The 18,967-nt window shown below is 36.6% G+C and overlaps 1 protein-coding gene across 1 annotated transcript in view; it reads left to right on the forward strand.

Moving 5' to 3' along the window:
- Positions 1 to 8,624: 8,624 nt before the first annotated feature.
- KIF5C (kinesin family member 5C) overlaps positions 8,625 to 18,967 on the forward strand; it is a 187,677-nt gene continuing 177,334 nt past the window's right edge. Inside the window, 1 exon segment of the mRNA XM_074302183.1 lies at positions 8,625 to 9,289. Coding sequence (XP_074158284.1) covers positions 9,164 to 9,289 — 126 coding nt within the window. The 5' untranslated portion in view covers positions 8,625 to 9,163.

Below are 18,967 nucleotides of genomic sequence, written 5' to 3' on the forward strand. Positions count from 1 at the left end.
TGGTATAAAGAAAAGAAGGAGGCAATTAGGTGGCTCAATGGAAAGAGCATTTGATCTGGAGACAGGAAGTCCTAAGTTCAAATCTAGCCTCAGATACTTCCTAGCTATATGATCCTGGGCAAGTTACTTAAACTCTGTTTGCCTTAATCTATTGGAGAAGGTAATTGCAAATCATTCCATATGGTCCATGGGGTCATGAAGAGTTGGACAGGTATGAACAACTGAACAAGAACAAAAGGATTGAAGATTGAAGTGGAGAGAGAATAGATTCAAGAAAACCAGATAGAGAGCTATTGAAATAATTCAGGATTGGGTTGATGTGGAGGAGTAAGGTTGTGTCGGGGAAAGGCAGGAAAGAGATGTAAGAGGCAGAAAAAAGAATGAATAGGTATGATGCGGTTGTAGCCCCCTTTAAGATTCCTTTTCTGATCTCCAACTTCCTTTGGGACTGACCTTTGATTTACAAGATCTGGTCAAAACCATCCTTTTGTATTCCAAGGGGAGAGATCCGTATCTGAGCTAACTTGGGCTTGCCAGCCCCCATTCTAATGATCTGCTCAGGTAGTCCAACCCCCCACAAACAGTTTCTTCCTTATCTTAAAAGCCCACCAAGAATCTGGCATTGCCTAGGTTCCTTCAAGCAAATAAAAGAGCCAAGCTGGAATCGTCTCTTGGCAGAGGGTGGAAACATGAAGCACTATGCTTTGCATCACAGACTCTGTCCCGCCACTTTTGGTATATTTCTTCCTCTAATACCTTTTACTAACCAGACTTTAACCTTACTTCCAAATCCTACAATAAACTTTTTTTTTTTAATCAATCTAGGTTTTCGGGCCTGTAAATTCATTTACAGGGGACTCTTGCGCCGCTAGGCCTCATTTAACTTTGTATCCTTGCGCCGAATCCAAAGAGGTTGCAGGGGAGTTCCATTTGACTCCCTGTACCCCAAACCTGCCACTAGACCTCAATTAATCCTAATTTTATTTAGATATCATTTGGTTATACCTCATCAGGTATATTTACTGGAATATATTTTTTGGGATATTCCAATGGGAATTCCAAAGGGAAAAGAAGGAGCCAGAGAAAATTCAGTATGGGTGACTGAAAATACCATGGTATCATTAACCAGATAATAAATTTGGATTGGGTCATGTAGTACACTGAATTTGAGGATAAAATAGTACATTCTAGAAAAGGCCAAATGGCATATGTGAGATTATGATTTAAATTGTCAAGTGTGGTATAATAGAAAGAAAAACCCAGGTTTATGCTAGTTCTTCCATTTGTTATATAATTGTATATGTTCAAAATCTTCTCTGGAACTCTGCTTTCTCAATGTAAAAATGAAAAGATTACATTGATTGATTTTTAAAGTTTTTTTCTATCTCTAAATCCTATGACTAGTCTATAGGGAAGGTTCTTGCCCAACATAGTGTCCAAACACCCCTTAGCTTAGAATTTAAAGCCTTTCACATTTTGTCTTCAATCTGCTTTTTCAACTTATTATTCAACCTCTGCAATCTCTTGTTCCTCAGAATATGTTATCTTCATTGCCTCATGATCTATTTTTTCCACATTCAAATAATACCTAAGCCTGCCTCCTTCACTGAAATTTCTACAACAATTTGAGTTCACATTGTTCATTGTTTGAAGTCCCATTATCCAAAGTTGTTTGGGTGAAAATGAGAGGTCAGGGAGAGGGATTGTTTAATAATATACTGTTTTGGAAAAAAAAAAAAAAAAGAAAGGGAAAACTATTCTTTAGCCTGTATTCAGATAAAATCAGTTCTTTTTCTAGAGGCATAACATCAGGTGTTTCTCTGGAGTTGGTATCATGAATACTTTAGGATTGTCTTGGATCATTATATTGCTGAGAATTAGCTAAGTCATTCACAATTGTGGATCAAAATTGTCAATGACATTTTATTTTTTGTCTCATAAATTCAGTTCCTAGTTTCATTTATTGGTTCAATGGTGTTTTTACTTTCAAATTTATTACTTTTTCTTTTGGTTTTGGGGATTTCTATTTTGGTATTTAATTGGAGACAGGTTTTTTTCTTTAGTTTTTTGTTTTTAGTTGCATAACAATTATTAGATCTATTCTTTTTTTTCTATTTATATATGTGTTTAGAGAAATACATTTCCTTGTAAGTATTGCTTAATTGTCCTTTATTGTCATTATCTTTAATAAAATTATTGATTGTTAAAAAAATAACAATATGCTCTTTTGTGGTTTTTTTTGTGTTTTTTTTTGTTTGTTTGTTTGTTTCACATGTATACATATTCTTTATCCCACTAGATTGTAAACTACTTTAGGGCTGAAACTTTTTCTTGTTTCATTTCTCCTCATCAAATCTAGACTAGACTTGTTGAGGAAGGGCAAATTTGCAACCCTAGAGATAAACCCTTGAATCTGTAATCAGGAAATTGAATGAATGACCCAGTCTGCCTTTAAAGCTAGATCAGCTCCAGTAGTTTCAGCTTGTTATGGAAGTTTCAGTATATGATAGGCTTAAGGTTGTCAGGTCTGTAATGAAACTTCACTGGGATAAAATAGAGGACCAAGGGAGGAAGAATTGAACTCATATGAATATTTCAAGACCAAGAAGAAGACAATCAAGCCAGTGTCCCCACAATGACAGCTCACAAAAACAAATGGCAATGAAGAATGAGCACTTCAGGTTTTGCCTGGATGTAATTAATTCAATGGGATTTGGCTAAAATCAGACCAACTTTGGCTAGAGAACTAGCTTGTTTCAGCATTTCCTTGTTAGCTTTGTATGAACTTTTTCCAGTTGTTTCTTGACAATTGGTTTTGTCTTCCCAAATTGACTGCAAGCTTCTTCTAGGCTGGGATCCTATTTTCCAAAGATTTTCCTAGCTTTAAACAACTGACACATTCTTAAAATTGTTTATATTTTGTAATATTGTATTTTTGTAATTTGCATTATGATTTACAATAGTTGCTATTTTAGAGGAATGATGTTGTGAATTAATCCTATTGTAAAGCAAACTAAAAGGATTTTGATGAATATTTGTTAAATTTCTTGAATCTTCCTTTAATTCATCTTTTAATGTGAATCTGTATATTCAAATATAGGGTTTGTTTATATTATAATACATGGGTAGACTGTTACTAATAAATATGAATAATGGATATCTGATCAATCCTTCTTAGCCTCTTCTCCTAACCATGTGTATATCCTAAACAGTAATTACCAAAACTATCTAGTGCTGACTAAGAAATAGAAAAGTAGATCAATGGAACAGAGTAGACTTACATTTTACAACAGAAAATAAATATAATGAACTTGTATTTGAAGAATTCGTTATTTGGTTTATTATTTGGTTTTAAAAAAAACCTGTTGAAAAAACTGGAAAGTAGTATGGCAGAAACTGGTCATAGAACAATACTTTACTTCATTTACCAAGATAAGATCAAAATGAATATATCACCTAGAACTAGATATATAAAAAAGATTTTATAAGAAAATTAGAAGAACATGAAACATATTACTTATCAGATTTGTAGATAAATCATTTGTGAATGATTTTTGATTTATGAATAAACAAGAGATAGAAATCAAAGTTAGATTACATTAAATTAAAAGATTGGTTTTTCTTGTTAGGGTTATTTTTTTAAACAAATAAAACAAATGTAGTCAAAATAAAAAGGAAAGCAGAAATTTTAGGGGAAGTTTTATAGACAGTTCCTCAGATAAAGATCTCATGTCTCAAATATATAAAGAACATTCTCTAACTGATAAATGGTCAAAGGATATGAACAGAAAGTTTTTCAATGAAGAAATCAAAACAATTTATATCATATGAAAAAATTCTCTAAGTCATTATTGATTAGAAAAACGCAAATTAAAACCTTGAATATCATTTTACTCCATCAGATTGACTTAGAATGATTCATGATTCATTCTCTTCTTAATTTCCAAACCTAATTTATTCACATAAATATTATAACTGAATTATTGGAAGCCTTCCCTTCCATTTGCTATTGCTTTCTCCACTCCACATATTGTTCCATATTTCCTTCTTTGTTTACATGCTGTATCTTCCTATTTTCCAGTAAAATATAGATTGAGAGGAAGTTAGTATAGTGGATAGATCACTAGGCCTGAAGTGAAGAAGACTTTTGTTCAAATATAGCTTCAGAAAATTATTGGCTATGATTCTGAGCAATTCATTTAACTTCTATTTGCCTCAAGTTCTTCAACTTCTTTGCCTTCTTCTTCTTCTGAGAATGATTATGAAAACCTTTGAATGCCAGGTAGAGGATTTTATATTTTATTTTGGGGATGATAGTCACTGGAGTCTATTGAGTAGCTATCTAAACCAAAGTGTTGTGAAGAAAGCATATATATATATATATATATAAATTCAAAACTAGTGAGGTTTTTTGTAAGGTAGTTAAGGAGGGGGCACTAACAATAGGTGAAGAAAGTTTTTGTGAGGATTGATGGTGATTGAATTGTATGTCAAAAGATGTGATAGGATTCTATGAAGTGAAGTTGTGGAGGAAGTCCATTCAATTGGACAATCTAAGAAATGGGTTGGTTGTCTTATGTGAGGAAGACAAAGAAGCCCATTGTACTAGCCCAAAGTGGTGTTAGAAAGGGAATGATTTGTAATGGGATTGTAGAAGGCTTTACAAACAAGAGGATATTTTCTTGCCAATATGGTTTCCTAAGTAGCAGGAAAAATACTCTATTCCACCCCACCCCAACTCATACCCACCATAGCAAAACTCTAAAGTCTGCACCAGACAAAACGATAGTGAAGAAATTCAATGAGAAATTACAGTTAATTATATTTTCCATCCCAGAACTGCACAAAAGTCTGCTAGGAACCCAGAGACAATAGGAAATGAAGTTCTTCAAACAAGAAAAGCACAAGCATGATCAAAGAAAGGACTTTTTCTGCAAAGAAAGGTATTGGGTAGTGGCTAGAACAAGGACAGTGATCTCCCCAGAGAGAGGCACAAGATGGGAACCTTGAAAACCCAGAAAACCATTTAGTGACTAGCCCAGCTTATCATGTGAAGTGCACAGCCCTTAGACCAGGACAGCTCAGACACAGGGACTCTGAGGTCCTAATACTGTCCTGAGATGCTAGAGAAGCATTGTTCTGAGCCTCAAAAATCCCAGAGGGGGAGAAATTAATTTCAGGAGGTAGAGGTAGCTGAAGAACTTAGAGGAACTAAGGAAAGAAAAAGCAGGTACCACATCCTTTCCCAGTCAGACAAAGGGAGAAGCCTTTCACTGATACATAGCCTTATTTAATTCAGTAACTTTAAAAGCTGGAGAGATGAGTAAGTTAAAGAAAACACCACATGGTAGTAAAAACTATTGTAATCTAACTCCACAACAATTGCAAATAGTGATCCAAAGGGAAAAAAACTATAAGAAATGAAGCAAGAAGTTTAATTATTGAAAATAAGAATAGTACATACAGAAATCAATGACTCTATGAGACAGAAAGAAATATTGGAACAAAATTAAAAAATTAACAAAAATAGAAAAAATTGTAAGAGAGCGGATAAAAAAAATGGAAATCAGATCAAGGAGAGATGGTTAAGAATAAGAATTAAGGGACTCCTTAAAACCATGATTTATTTTTAAAAAAAGGATAGATACTATAGTTTAAGAACTAATAAAGGAAAACTGTCCAGACATATAGTTTAAAAGGACAAAGTAAAGAGAGAAGGAATCTATTGATCATGTCCTAAAAGAAATTCCCTAAAAGTCCAAGCAATGCCAGAGCCAAAATATAGAACTTCCACATCAAAGAAAAAAATACTATTGGCATCTTGAAAAAAGAAATTCAAGTGTAAAAGAACTGCAGTCAGAATCACACAAGAATTGGTACTTCCTATGAAAAAACTGAGGAAGCTCAAAATATACCAAAAAAGAAGAGATTGGCTTTCAGTCAAGATACCCTGGGAAATGGACCTTTTAATTGGCGATGACTTTCAAATATTTCTAATGAAAAGACCAGAGCTGAGTAAAAACTTTTAAATACAAAAACAAAGATCCAGAGAAATCTAAAAAGGTAAATCTATTTGAGCATTTGGAAAGACATATATGATGACTTAGTGCTAACATTCTAATAGAGGGATAAAAAACATGAATCCCTTCAGAACTTTAATAACTTCAAAGGGTATTGAGGAAAATACATTAAGAAAAACAGGTCTTTGAGTTAAGTATGGTAGGATTGGTTCTGAGCTGATATTTTAAGAGGGGGAAATGAAAAGGGAGTAAAAAAATAAATGTATTTATATAGAAAGGAGAAAATAGGCTGGAACTTGCTACTGCTAATAACTGGGCTGAATGAGGAGAAAAAATAAACAAGCATGGAGATATGGGTGGAGGAATGGATATCAAATGAATCTTACTCTTTTGTGAAATAGAAAGGAATTGAAAAGTGGTTAAAAAAATAAGAGCAGAGATATTCCCCAAGAGAAAACACACATACACACACACACACAAATACATATATACACCCAGATACATACACACTCAAGAGTTTTTTGTAGAAATAAGTCAAACTCAGTCGAGAAACAACAAACTTAGGGAGGAAGAATAACACTGGGGAGAAAATAGTCAAAGTAAAACAAACTTCCTAGACCAAAATGAGTGATGAAAAGGGGAAAATAAAACAATCAGAATCTAAGGGAATTTCTTAGATTGCATGTTATCCAATTAGGGAATGGCTGAACAAACTAGCATATGAATGTAATAGAATATTATTTTATCATGATAAATGATGAAAGATAATTTTAGAAAATCCTTCATAGTATGAAGTGAGCAGAATCAGGATAATTTATACAAGGTAAATGACATCATAAAGAAAAAAACAACTTTGAAAGCCTTAAGAACTCTGTTCAAAACATTGACCAACCATTTCTTTAGAGGACATATGAGAAAACATGCTACCCATTTCCTCCCAGAGATGAAGAGCACAACATACATTTTTAGATATAGCCACTATATGGGTTTGAAGAAGGAACCCCAAAACTCTGAAAAATCCTTAAAGGAGAAAACCTTTTTTGACTGCCTCAGTGAGAGGACTCCACTCCAAGCAACTTCTTTGTTATCTGAGTGGGAACAACTCAGTCTCAAAATCCATTGAATTCACTTCAAATTCTAACACTGGCTGAAACTCAGCCAGGAGCCAACCTGGGACTTCACCCACCAGCCCCCTTCAGCTTGTAGCCAAAACCCCTTATTATAAAAGAGCCAGACTGGAGCCCTCTCTTTGCAGAGGGCCTAAACATGCCAGCACTATGCCTGGCACCCCACTAGCACCCCAAGACTCTCTGCCCACTGGAATGTTTCCAGTGTCCTCCTCTCTTTATCTTCACCTATTTCCTTTAACTAGGTTTTAACCTTACTTCCAATACCCATAAAAACCCTCTTTTATCAATCTAGGTTTTCGGGTCTGTAAATTCCTTTACAAAAAACTGCTTGTGTTGCCACTAGATCTCATTTTCATTTGGGTACCCCAAATATAAACTTCATCAGGTTTACTTTGCATCATTATGTTTATTTGTTAAAAAGGGTTTTTTTCCCCTTCATTAATGTGTTAAAGGATAAGGGCAGAGCTATTAGCATTTGTGATGCAAAAAATGAGGAGTATTATATATTTTTGAAATGTACAACAGATAATAGAAGAGAGTTCAAAAAGTAGACAAGCTGGGCAGTTTTGAAAGTACTGTGTGGAATTTCCTATTCTTGAAAAAAGAAAAAAGAAATCCAAAAAGCAAATGGTATGAATGTAGATATACAGTTTCTTTTAGAATTTCTTTTTTTGCTCTGGTATGCACATAGTGCTTTAAGGTATGCAAAAGCAAATTATTATTTCATTTTATCTTTATCACAACCCTGGGAGATTGGGGCTATTATTATCACCATTTTACAAATAAGGCAGGCCAGAAGTTAAGGGACCTGTCCGACTTGATACAGCAAGTTTTCCTGAACTCCAAACTGCTGCATAACCAGTTGCCTAGGTTTAGAAAGATGAGAACTGAGAAAAAACTAGAAGAAAGGGAGAAACATATGACAACAGTGGTAGGTAGGGTCTAATAAGGGATTTTTAAAGAATTGAGAGTTGGATATATTTAAGTTAGTAGAGAAGGAATTAGTAGATAGGGATAGATGAAAAGTTAGAAAAGGAGGAGGAATAGGAAGAGAAGAATTGAACCAGAAATGATGGAAGGGGTGGGATCAAGGGACAAAGTAGGGAGTTGGCCTTGGCAAGGGGAAGGGCTACTGAAATGTCAACTCTTTTTTAGTATGGCATCCAAAAAAGTTCCAGCTTCAAGAAAATTCTCCATTAAGGCTTTTGTCTATTGGACAGTAGTGTTTAATACATGCTTAAAGGAAAGTCATAGAAATTTTATTTACTTGAATGTTTTATATGACTACCCTATCACCCCCTGCTTGACTTGGACAATGAAGACCTAGTCTTCCCGGAATTCCGACCGGGTCTAAGACAATCTCAGCCTTTGAAAACTCAACCCAAGTGATCAAGGTCCAGTCTACCTGCAGACAGAGAGACTACAATTCCCAGCATGCCCATCGACTCAGTCGCTCCAGAGCCTGGGAAGAAGTGAGGCTTGGGTGGAGTCTGTGCAGTGAAGTCATAAAGCCCTTGGAAGGGGGAGGGGATGGTAGAAGGGAGGGGAAAGTAGTAGGAGGAACAGGGGCGAGGGAAGGTAGTTGGTGCTGATGCAGGATGGCAGCGCCCGTAGGAACCTCTGAGATCTGAAAGGAGCAGAGACTCTGGGTGTCCTTTGGAGACATCCCCTCCCTCACTTGCAGTAGCCTCCCCAGGCCTGCAGTACCAGAGAGGGAGGGAAAGGGAACTGGGGAGGGGGGAGAAGAGGCAGATTTGTAGCCTGGCCCGAGGTTGGGGCAGAAGGGATTGAATGCTTTGCTCTGTTTCCATTTCTCGGGAACTGCCAAGCTTGAAGAGTTCGCAATGACCTGCTAAAAAGTACGCGCGCTGGACCCCGTCGGGCCGCACTGGGACGTGGCTCGGTTGCTGGCTGGATATTTCCCACCCCTAGCTCCAGTGACCCTCCTGTCCCCCTTACCCCACCCACCCCATCCCCCCTGCCAGCCCTTGCCCTCGCCCACAGCCGGCTGAGATGGCGGACCCCTCTGAATGCAGCATCAAAGTGATGTGCCGGTTCCGGCCTTTGAATGAAGCGGAGATCCTCAGAGGGGACAAATTCATCCCCAAATTTAAAGGAGATGAGACGGTGGTCATAGGGGTAAGTTTCGGTTGAATTTTCCCCTTTTCTTCCCTCTTGTCCCTCACTTTTCCCCTCCCCCCGACGGGAGGTGCTCCCACCACCTCTTCTGACATTCCTGCCCGGCAGTTTCTCGTGGCCGGAACTGAGGAGAAACAGGTCACCCCCTGGCCACCCGCACTACTACCCCCCAACCAGCTTCATTGTTCCCTCCCGGGCCCTCGGGGGCAAGCAGCAGGGCAGGGTTGGGAGGAGGGATAGGGAGGGAGGTGGGCAGAGACCTGCTCTCGCGGTCGCCATTGTTCCCCGCTTGGGGCTGGGGGGCGCTCAGGGGAAACAGCGGGGGGCCGGAGCTGGACCCCATTGTTCCCTTGCCCGGCCCCAGCTGTACCGACCCTTGTACAAGTGTTGGAGGGGGATGGGCGGACCGAGATTTACTTGTGTCCCCCACCTTTTAAAATAAGTATTAAATCCCCCTCCCGCTTATTATCCAAGCATGTATGTATTAGTTAGCACTTCTTCAGGGAGAAGAAAATAGAGGGACACAAATAGGTTAGTGGATCTGAAATCCCATCCGCGGTGTAAAACGCGGCTCCCTGATGCCTTTCACCTTGATCACAGCAGGGTGAGCTGAGGAACAGCACTGAGGTAGTGCTGGAGGCTCAGCCGGGAAGGTCAGGTGTCTTTCCCCACTCCTCCTCTCAGTCAAGGGGTGGTCCCTCTGCTGCTAGGAGGCGGGGAACGGAGAGGAATGAGGGAGGATAGTGCATGCTCCCCATTCCTCCTCCTCTCTCCCCCTCCCGCTTTCCCCTCTTTCCCCCTTTTCTTTATTCCCGGAGGCCAGGGGTGTGCCCCCAGTGAAGGGAAGGTTTGCGGTGAGCAGTTAAAGAAAGGATGCTAGAGGTGATGAGAATGCAACCAACCTCCCTCCCCGACTGGAAAGTGCAGAAGTTACTTTCTGCTGCGCGTCCTTTCTTCCCTCTCCAATTTAGATGTTTCACTCTTTCAAGAGTCCTGACTCCTGGGAGAAGGAGATGATAGTATGACTACTTTCGGATCAAGGAATAAAAGAGAGCCTAGTCTGCTATTCCTGTGATCCTGTCTGTCCCTCCACTCATTCCCACAATGCTTGTTCCCAGGGTGTCTGATTCTGCTCCCTTTGTACTCCCAGGGAAGGGACTGGAATTGATCGAACCTTTCAGTCTCCATTGACACGTTCTTGGCAGCTTTCTCTAGATTGCTGGTGCAGCTTCCCAGCATTGATTAAGCTGATGTCATCTTGATCACTGAGCATGCTCTCTCTCTCTCTCTCTGACTCTCCCTCCCCCACCATACACACCGGTTCCCCCACCCTACCACCCGCAAATTGCTGATGTATTTAGGTCGATTGGCAGATAACAATATACCGAGGAGGTACTAGGAAGATGGCTGTTATTGTCAGTTCCGGGGAACCAGAGGGGTAAATTTGAGATGGCTATGTTGCTCCATCTGCTAAAGAGATGATGGCTTTCTGTGCCGCAGTCCCTTCAAATAGGGCTTCATGTTTCTTCATATGTTTCTCACTTGCAGGATAGGATCTATCTATACTTGAAGGAAGATGGAGACCAGCTTCTGATAGAGGATAGTCTTGACTTCTATCCCCATTTATTCCCCCTTCCCCTTCTTTTCAAACTACTCATAAAATCGTGTGACCTTACTGGGGAAAGAATCTGTGGTTGAACATTTTTAGAATGTATCTGCCTTGGAGCAGGTCGGAAAGATATTTTAGTCTTTGTTTATTGGGACGGACCCCAATTGGAGGGGATAAACGATTATCAAATATTTATTAAAACTATTGAAAAAGAGATATTCTACAGTAATTCTTGGCTGTTGTGATTTTTAAAATTCTCTTGGCAAGGGTACAAAACTTGCCATCCCTTAAGTTTCTACCTCTGCTGCAAAATTAAAGATGCATTTATGTATCTTTCTTTGTTATTGTTTACAAAGTTCTTCCTTACTGTAATCCTGTGAGAGGAGGTAGTAGTAGAAGTTATTATTTTCCCCATTTTAAATAAGAAGAAACTTAACTTGCTGAGAAAATTAGTTACTTACCCATAGTCAAATAACTAGTGTCACAGCTGGAATTCAATTACCCAATAACTCTAGAGTTCTTTCCACTAGAATATGGAGAAGAAGCTCTGAAGTAGAAAGAGTGCCACACTTAGAATTAGGAGAGTTCTGAGTCTGTATCCTTCTTTCCGGGCTATTTAAGTGTGTGGCCTTAGGCAATTTACGTAACTTCTTTGAATCCTATTTTCCTATTCTGTAAAATGAACACCATAACACAAACACATAATACTGACCTCATAGGATTTGTACTTGAATCATATGAGGTGATGTATGTAAAGTTACTTTGTAAACCTTAAAGTATCATATAAATTGTTGTTAATCCATGCTGTCTTTGTACAGCAATCATGCAATCAATGTAGTCCAACCCATACCTCAGCTTGAGTCTTCCCTACATTATCCCAGCCAAGCAGGCATCCATTTTATACTTGAAAATTTCCAAGGATGAGAAACTCACTAGGCAGCTCATTTTCCTTTTGGACATGTCTAATTGAATCAAAATCTTCCTTTTTGGGAGGTTAAATGACTTATTTTCTCAGGGTTACACTGATATGTGGCAGAATCCAAATCCAAATTAAGGTGTAATTCCAAGTCCATTGTTCTTTCTGTAACACATTTTTCTCTCTATAACAAGCTTATTGAAATAATTAAGAATGGAATTGTGTTTCTTTTTTAAACAATTTGATCTTAGACTAAGGATTAGTCATAGAAATATTTGCCAGACCCTTTTACTTGAGGTCTGGAGATATTTTAGGGTCAGACCAGTCAGTGCATCATTATATGCTCATTAATGCAAATATTCCAATCAATATTAATTTTAATAAGTAGAAAGTACTCTGGATGAAAGGAAGTACAATAATTGGTAATAATATCTGAAATATATAAGTTTAATGCTTATTATAATCCTATAATAAAATGGTGTTAAGTCAGTTTACAGATGAGGAAACTGAGACTCACTTGAAGTATCTTCTTCCAGGTAGAGGTAAGTTACAGAAGATAGATTGGAATCTAGATTTCTTTGAACCAAATTTCAGTCCTTGTTAAATAGTCTTTGAGAGATCCTTTTAGCTGCTTTTGTAAATGTGGAGTTGGGGATACCGAAGAACAGATAACCCCTATTGAGGAAGAGGAGTATTTGAATACAGTTCTGGAATTCTTTACTATGGAATGAATTTTTACACATCCTGGATAATGAGTGATTATTATCCACTCTACAGTAATGACTCACCAGACCATCTTAATCAAAAAATATAACTTTTAGATTCCATCATAACTGAAAACCAATTCAATACACTTATTTTATTAACTATTTTATATAAGGTTCCACAGGTCACTTGACCTTTCTGGGTCTCAGCTTTCCCCATTTTTTAAGAATTAGTGCTTTCGATTAGATAAGATTCTAATGTTCCTTTCAGGCCTACTGTGATGGACTCGATAGTATAATGTACAATAACCTGTCTAATAATGCTTTTTTAAAAGGACTGACCAGAGTTTTGGTACTTAATACATTCTGGTTACTATTGACTATATTTTTGCCAGTAAATACTTCATTAGAAATGGGAGAGGAGAGGTGAGGTAGCAGGTTTTATAGGTCAAGGAATGACTTGTCATACTGGAGATCTTCCCACAACTCAATTCATTTTATATAATTAAAAGAAATTAAAGTTCTGGCGAGCTGTAGATATACTTTGTATGCTGAGTAGATCCATGGATTGCACCTGAATTATTTTAGAGCTAGAAGACAGTTTCAGTGTCTATGCAGGCATGAGGAAACCTCCTGTCTAGAAACTCACTCCTTTGTTTTTCTGGAGTGGTGATAGTGATAGTGGTGTGTGTATGTAAGGTGGCAGGGGGGACAATGAGAAGGAAGAGAAGGATGATAGAGGAGCTATAACTACCAAATAATGTTGGCTGTTACTAAGGAACAAAAGTGAGTAATTGAAATACAGTTGAATGAGCAGTGCTCCAAATTCAGAACCCCAGGGGTGTTATCTATTTCTATAATTGCATCACAAAGTTGAAGGTTTTTTTTTCTTTTGCCTTCAGGGAAGTGTAGGCTAACAAATAGGATAGAAAGATCTTGCAAATGTCATCTCTGCATTTCTCCCCTAACTATGTAAATGTCCATTCTTTATCAAATTGTAGAGCAAAGAACCCTGTTATGAGTCAGGAAATATGAGTTTGTATTTTTGGACATTCCACTGGCATTATGACTCTGGGCATATCACATTTATGGGAATGAGGTGATGGACAAATTATTTCTGTCTTAATTTCACTTTTGTGAAGTCTTTTGTTTTTTTATTAATAATTTTTATTTACAAGATACATGCATGGGTAATTTTACAACATTGACAATTGCCAAACCTTTTGTTCTAATTTTTCCCCTCCTTCCCCCCCCCAGATGGCAGGTTGACCAATAGATGTTAACTATGATAAAGTATAAATTACTGTATATATATATATATATATACACACACACACACACACACACACACATATGTCCAAATAGTTGTTTTGCTGTAAAAAAAAAAAAAAAAGAATCAGACTTTGAAATAGTGTACAATTAGCCTGTGAAGGAAATCAAAAATGCAGGCAGACAAAATCAGAGGGATTGGGAATTCTATGTAGTGGTTCATAATAATTTCCTAGAGTTCTCTCGCTGGATGTAGCTGGTTCAGTTCATTACTGCTCTATTGGAACTGATTTGGTTCATCACATTGTTGAAAATGGCCACATCCATCAGAATTGATCATCATACAGTATTGTTGTTGAAGTATACAACAATCTCCTGGTCCTGCTCATTTCACTCAGTATCAGATCATGTAAGTCTCTCCAGACCTTTCTGAAATCATCCTGTCGGACATTTCTTACAAAACAATAATATTCCATAATATTCATATACCACAATTTATTCAGCCATTCTCTAATTGATGAGCATCCAGTCATTTTTCAGATTCTAGCCACCACAAAGAGAGCTGCCACAAACATTCTTGCACATACAGGTCCCTTTCTCTTCTTTAAGATCTCTTTGGAATACAAACCCAGTAGCACTACTGCTGGATCAAAGGGTATGCACAGTTGGATAACTTTTTGAGCATAGTTCCAAATTGCTCTCCAGAATGTGTGAAGTCTTTTGTAATTATGAATAATGTAGTATAAAAGATGCTGAGCATAGAATCAGGAAGATGTGGGTTCAAGTTCTGCCTTTGATATTTACTACTCATGTGATCAAGTTACTATCTATAAAGAGGGTTGAATTTGATTACTTCAAGATCACTTATAGCTCTAATCTATCATCTTTTGACATCAGGCCAAAGTGATCGCTCCCTCCCCTGAAGTCCCAAACACTGTCTATATTGTACTACCTTTTAAAAAGTCTATATATTTTCTTCCTCTAATTGGAACTAAATTCTAGGAAGGCAAAAACTCTTTTTGCCTATATACTCTTGTGCTTAATATAATGCCTTGTATTTTAAGTGGGCTCTTAATAAAATTTGCTTGTGCATTCCAGAAGTTTTCATCATTTAATATTGTTTTTACTAATACTGTAGAATTGTAACTTTTGTTAATCTGAATCTTAGTTTTCTCTTCTGTGAAATGAGCAGTTGTATCAAAGGATCACTGAAATTCTTTCTAGCCTTAAAGACTCAAGACACCATAAAGTTTTTTATTGAACCCATTTCATGAAAATTGAATCTTATAAAATTAACTTTGAAATGAAATGTTATTTGGCTTAGTAGACCTGATTGATTATGTGACTAATACTTAATCTATTCCTTTATCTTTCCCTTTGACCATTGAATTAAAAAAATTTATTTGAAAAGAATTTTCCCCAGCTTTTCTATAGCTAAGAAAGATAATAAAATTGGGAATGAAATGGGAGTAGAGAATGAAGAGAATACTATTATTATTTTGGAGGAAGAGAGGAGTTATAATAAAGCTTTTACTCCTAATATATAAAAATATTGATCAAATTTAATTCCCTGAGTATTTAGAAATAAAGTAATTGTTAAAAATGTTGCTGAGCCATCTATTTACTTGAGAACACCTTAACTGTTGGATCTTAAAAAAATTATAATTTGTTAGTGACAGCCTATTGCCTTGGACTGTTCCTACTGTAGGTCTTTGAAATAGATTTTTTGTGCTTTTAGTTCTTTCCAGTTGATCAAGACTAGAGGTTTTTTTTTTTTTAAACCTCTTTCATTTGTCATTCTAAAAGAGCTTAGCTTAGCAAAGACTACTTCTTTTGTTTTGTGAGAGAATGAATCCAGGTCTGTGCAAGAGATCAGTTTAAACATCACCTATAGCTGACCATATTTAATTTCTAGAGCTGGGGGGGCTCCTTTTTCTAAGAAAGCTTTTTAAAGCCAAAATGGAAATAATAATTGTATTCTTTGTCTACCTCTGTGTGTCTCTCTGTCCATCTCTCTTTCACTCCTCTCTGTATGTATATATACACATATACATATATCTATCTATCCATCCATCTACTTATCTCTCTAAAAATTGGACATAGCTCTTAACGTGTCATTACCCTCATTTTCACAATTGTTTTTGCCAACCTGTCTTCTTTATTTCTTTGTCTTATACTATACCCTGTATAAACTCCCTACTCCAATCACATTGGCCTACTCGCTGTTCTCTCAGCAAATCATGCTCATATTTATTCCTGTCTTTGACATAAATGAAGTGACTATTTTATACCACTTTTAATTCCCCAAATGTAGACTTCGTATAGCACTGCTTACTGGAAACTTTCTAACTGATTGATTTTGATCTATATTTATTATGGGAAGCCAGATCTTCATAATTTTTATATTTCATAATTTCATAATTATTACATTTCCCTAAAATACTTAGATTACCTGAAATTTTTATTCCAAATATTTTTCCTAGAGTAGTTCTTCCTTTTATAAATGGGAAAAAGTTCTCCATATCTAGATCTCCTTCCATTTTTTTCTCATTAGTCTGAATTGATTTTTAAAAAAATTTGTACGAACATCTATTGCCTAGTGTTCAGATTTCTTTCTCCTTTATCTCAGTTAAAAGATGTCAAATTCTTCACTTCCTAATTTTAAAACTGGCTCTCTCATTTACTGAAGTTCTGATTTTATCCTATTTATTCAAGTTTTTATAGTAATCAATCCTCTACAATTTCTAACTGCTGAGAGCACCCAAACATAATCTTTTAAATTTTTCATACATTATAGAATCTGAGAGCTGTAAGAGATCTTCTGAGTTCTTCTAGTTCAATCTTTCTAAAGATATGAAGCTCCTTTGTTCTATTCCTGAATCTAACCTCTGCCTGTAGATCTCAGTGATGGGGAGCTTACTGTCTCCCACAGGGGGCTATTCCAATTGTAGATAGTTCTAATTGTTAGAAAGTTCTTCTTTTATATGACCTATAATTTCTGCTCATTAATCCTACTTCTGCTTTTTTGTATCCAAGAACAATGCTTAATTCTTATTCTACATAATGACACTTGAAATATAAAGTTATTTTAAAAGATATCAAAAGATTATTAATAAAGATTATTATTAAAGATCTAAAGGGATTATTGATAAAGATTATTATTGAAGATATTATTAAAGACATTAAAAGATTATTATTAAAGATAGTTATTCCCTTTTCCTCCCTATTCTAAGTCTTTTCTCAGGTTAAACATTCTCACTTCCTTCAAGGAGAACAGATTTCTTTTTTTTTTTAAACCGATTTTTTTTCTTTTGATTTTTATTGCAGTTTTCTGAAGTATTACAACTTTAATATAACATTCTTCTCTAAGGTTTAGCAAATAAACTTGCCTTCTCAACTAACCTCTGGCTCATGCCTTTGCACTTGACAAAAAAATCAAATACTGGGTTGCCAAAGTGGTTCCTGAAATATTTCAGTTTCTTTTTTAGGATAACTATCATTCAGATAACTAAAATTTTTATTGAAATTATAGTAAATGTATACTTTTTCTATCTTGCATTTTCAGGACATTTCATTTTTTAAAAGAAGAGATGGAAACATTTATGATCAGATGCAGTATCATTTTTATCCTTATGTATGCATGTATATTTATGTATATACACATACATATATACATATATGTTTGTGCAGTGTTTTCTTTACTTGAACAGTGATCCAATTTCATAAAGACAGTTGATTATGACATTACTAACAAGTCAAATCTTGACCTTTAAGATATGGTCCCTTTCTCTCTGTTTCTGTTTCTTTCTCTTTCTGTCTCTTATTTCTCTGTCTCTCTGTCTATCTCTCTCTCTGTTTACCTCTCTATGTGTGTCTACTTTTCTCTGTTTCTCTGTTTCTCTCTCTCTCTCTCTCTCTCTCTCTCTCTCTCTCTCTCTCTCTCTTTTCCCTCTCTCTCTCTCTCTCTTTTCCCTCTCTCTCTCTCTCTCTCTCTCTCTCTCTCTCTCTCTCTCTCTCTCTCTCTCTCCTTTCTTTCCCCCCTCCCTCTCTCTTTGTCTCTCTTCTCTTTTCTTAGTATCCCCCTCTCTTATCTTCCTCTCCTTTCCTCCCATTGTTCCATGTTAAGGCACAATATTCAATCAATCCTAGTAGTTCTCTTTCCTAACTTTGTTGTTTTATTAAAGTTTTTATTTATAAAAACAGATGCATGGGTAATTTTTAAACATTGACCATTGCAAGATCTTTTGTTCCAAATTTTCCCCTTCTTCCCTCACCCCCTAGATGGCAAGTAGTCTAATACATGTTGAATATGTTAAAATGTATGTTAAATCCAATACATGTATATATATTTACACAGTTATCTTGCTGCACTAGAAAAATTGGATCAAGGAGGAAGAAAAAACTGAGAAAGAAAACAAAATGCAAGCAAACAACAACAGAGAGAATGAGAGTGCCATGTTGTGGTCCACACTCAGCTCCCACAATCCTCTCTCTGGGTATAGATGGCTGTCTTCATCACTGAACAAATAGAACTGATTTAAGTCATCTCATTGTTGAAGAGAGCCACGTCCATCAGAATTGATCGTTTGTGTAGTTTTGTTGTTGCCATGTATAGTGATCTGGTTCTGCTCATTTCACTTAGCATCAGTTCATGTAAGTCTTTCCAAGCCTCTCTGAAATCATCAAGGCTGGTTGTTTCTTACAGAACAATAGTATTCTGTAACATTCACATACCATAATTTATTCAGCCTTTCTCCAATTGATGGGCATCCACTCAGTTTCTAGTTTCTTGCCACTACTAAAAGAGCTGCCACAAACATTTTTGCACATGTGAGTCTCTTTCCCTCCTTTAAGATTTCTTTGGGATATAATCCCAGTAGAAACATTGTATGTATAGTTTGATAACTTTTTGAGCATAGTTCCAAATTGCTCTCCAGAATGGTTGGCTCTGTTCACAATTCCTCCAACAATGAATCAGTGTCCCAGGTTTCCCACATCTCCTCCAATATTGATCATTATCATTTCCTATCATCTTAGCCAATCTGAGAGGTGGGTAGTTGGTATCTCAGAGTTGTCTTAATTTGCATTTCAAGGAGAACATATTCCTTGAAAGGGATATAAGTAATTCAAAACAGATTTTTCTATTCTATAGTTGCCAGATATTATACAGAAAACAAGGG

This window comes from Sminthopsis crassicaudata, chromosome 3 (genome assembly GCF_048593235.1).
Source record: "Sminthopsis crassicaudata isolate SCR6 chromosome 3, ASM4859323v1, whole genome shotgun sequence".
Lineage (NCBI taxonomy): Eukaryota > Metazoa > Chordata > Mammalia > Dasyuromorphia > Dasyuridae > Sminthopsis > Sminthopsis crassicaudata.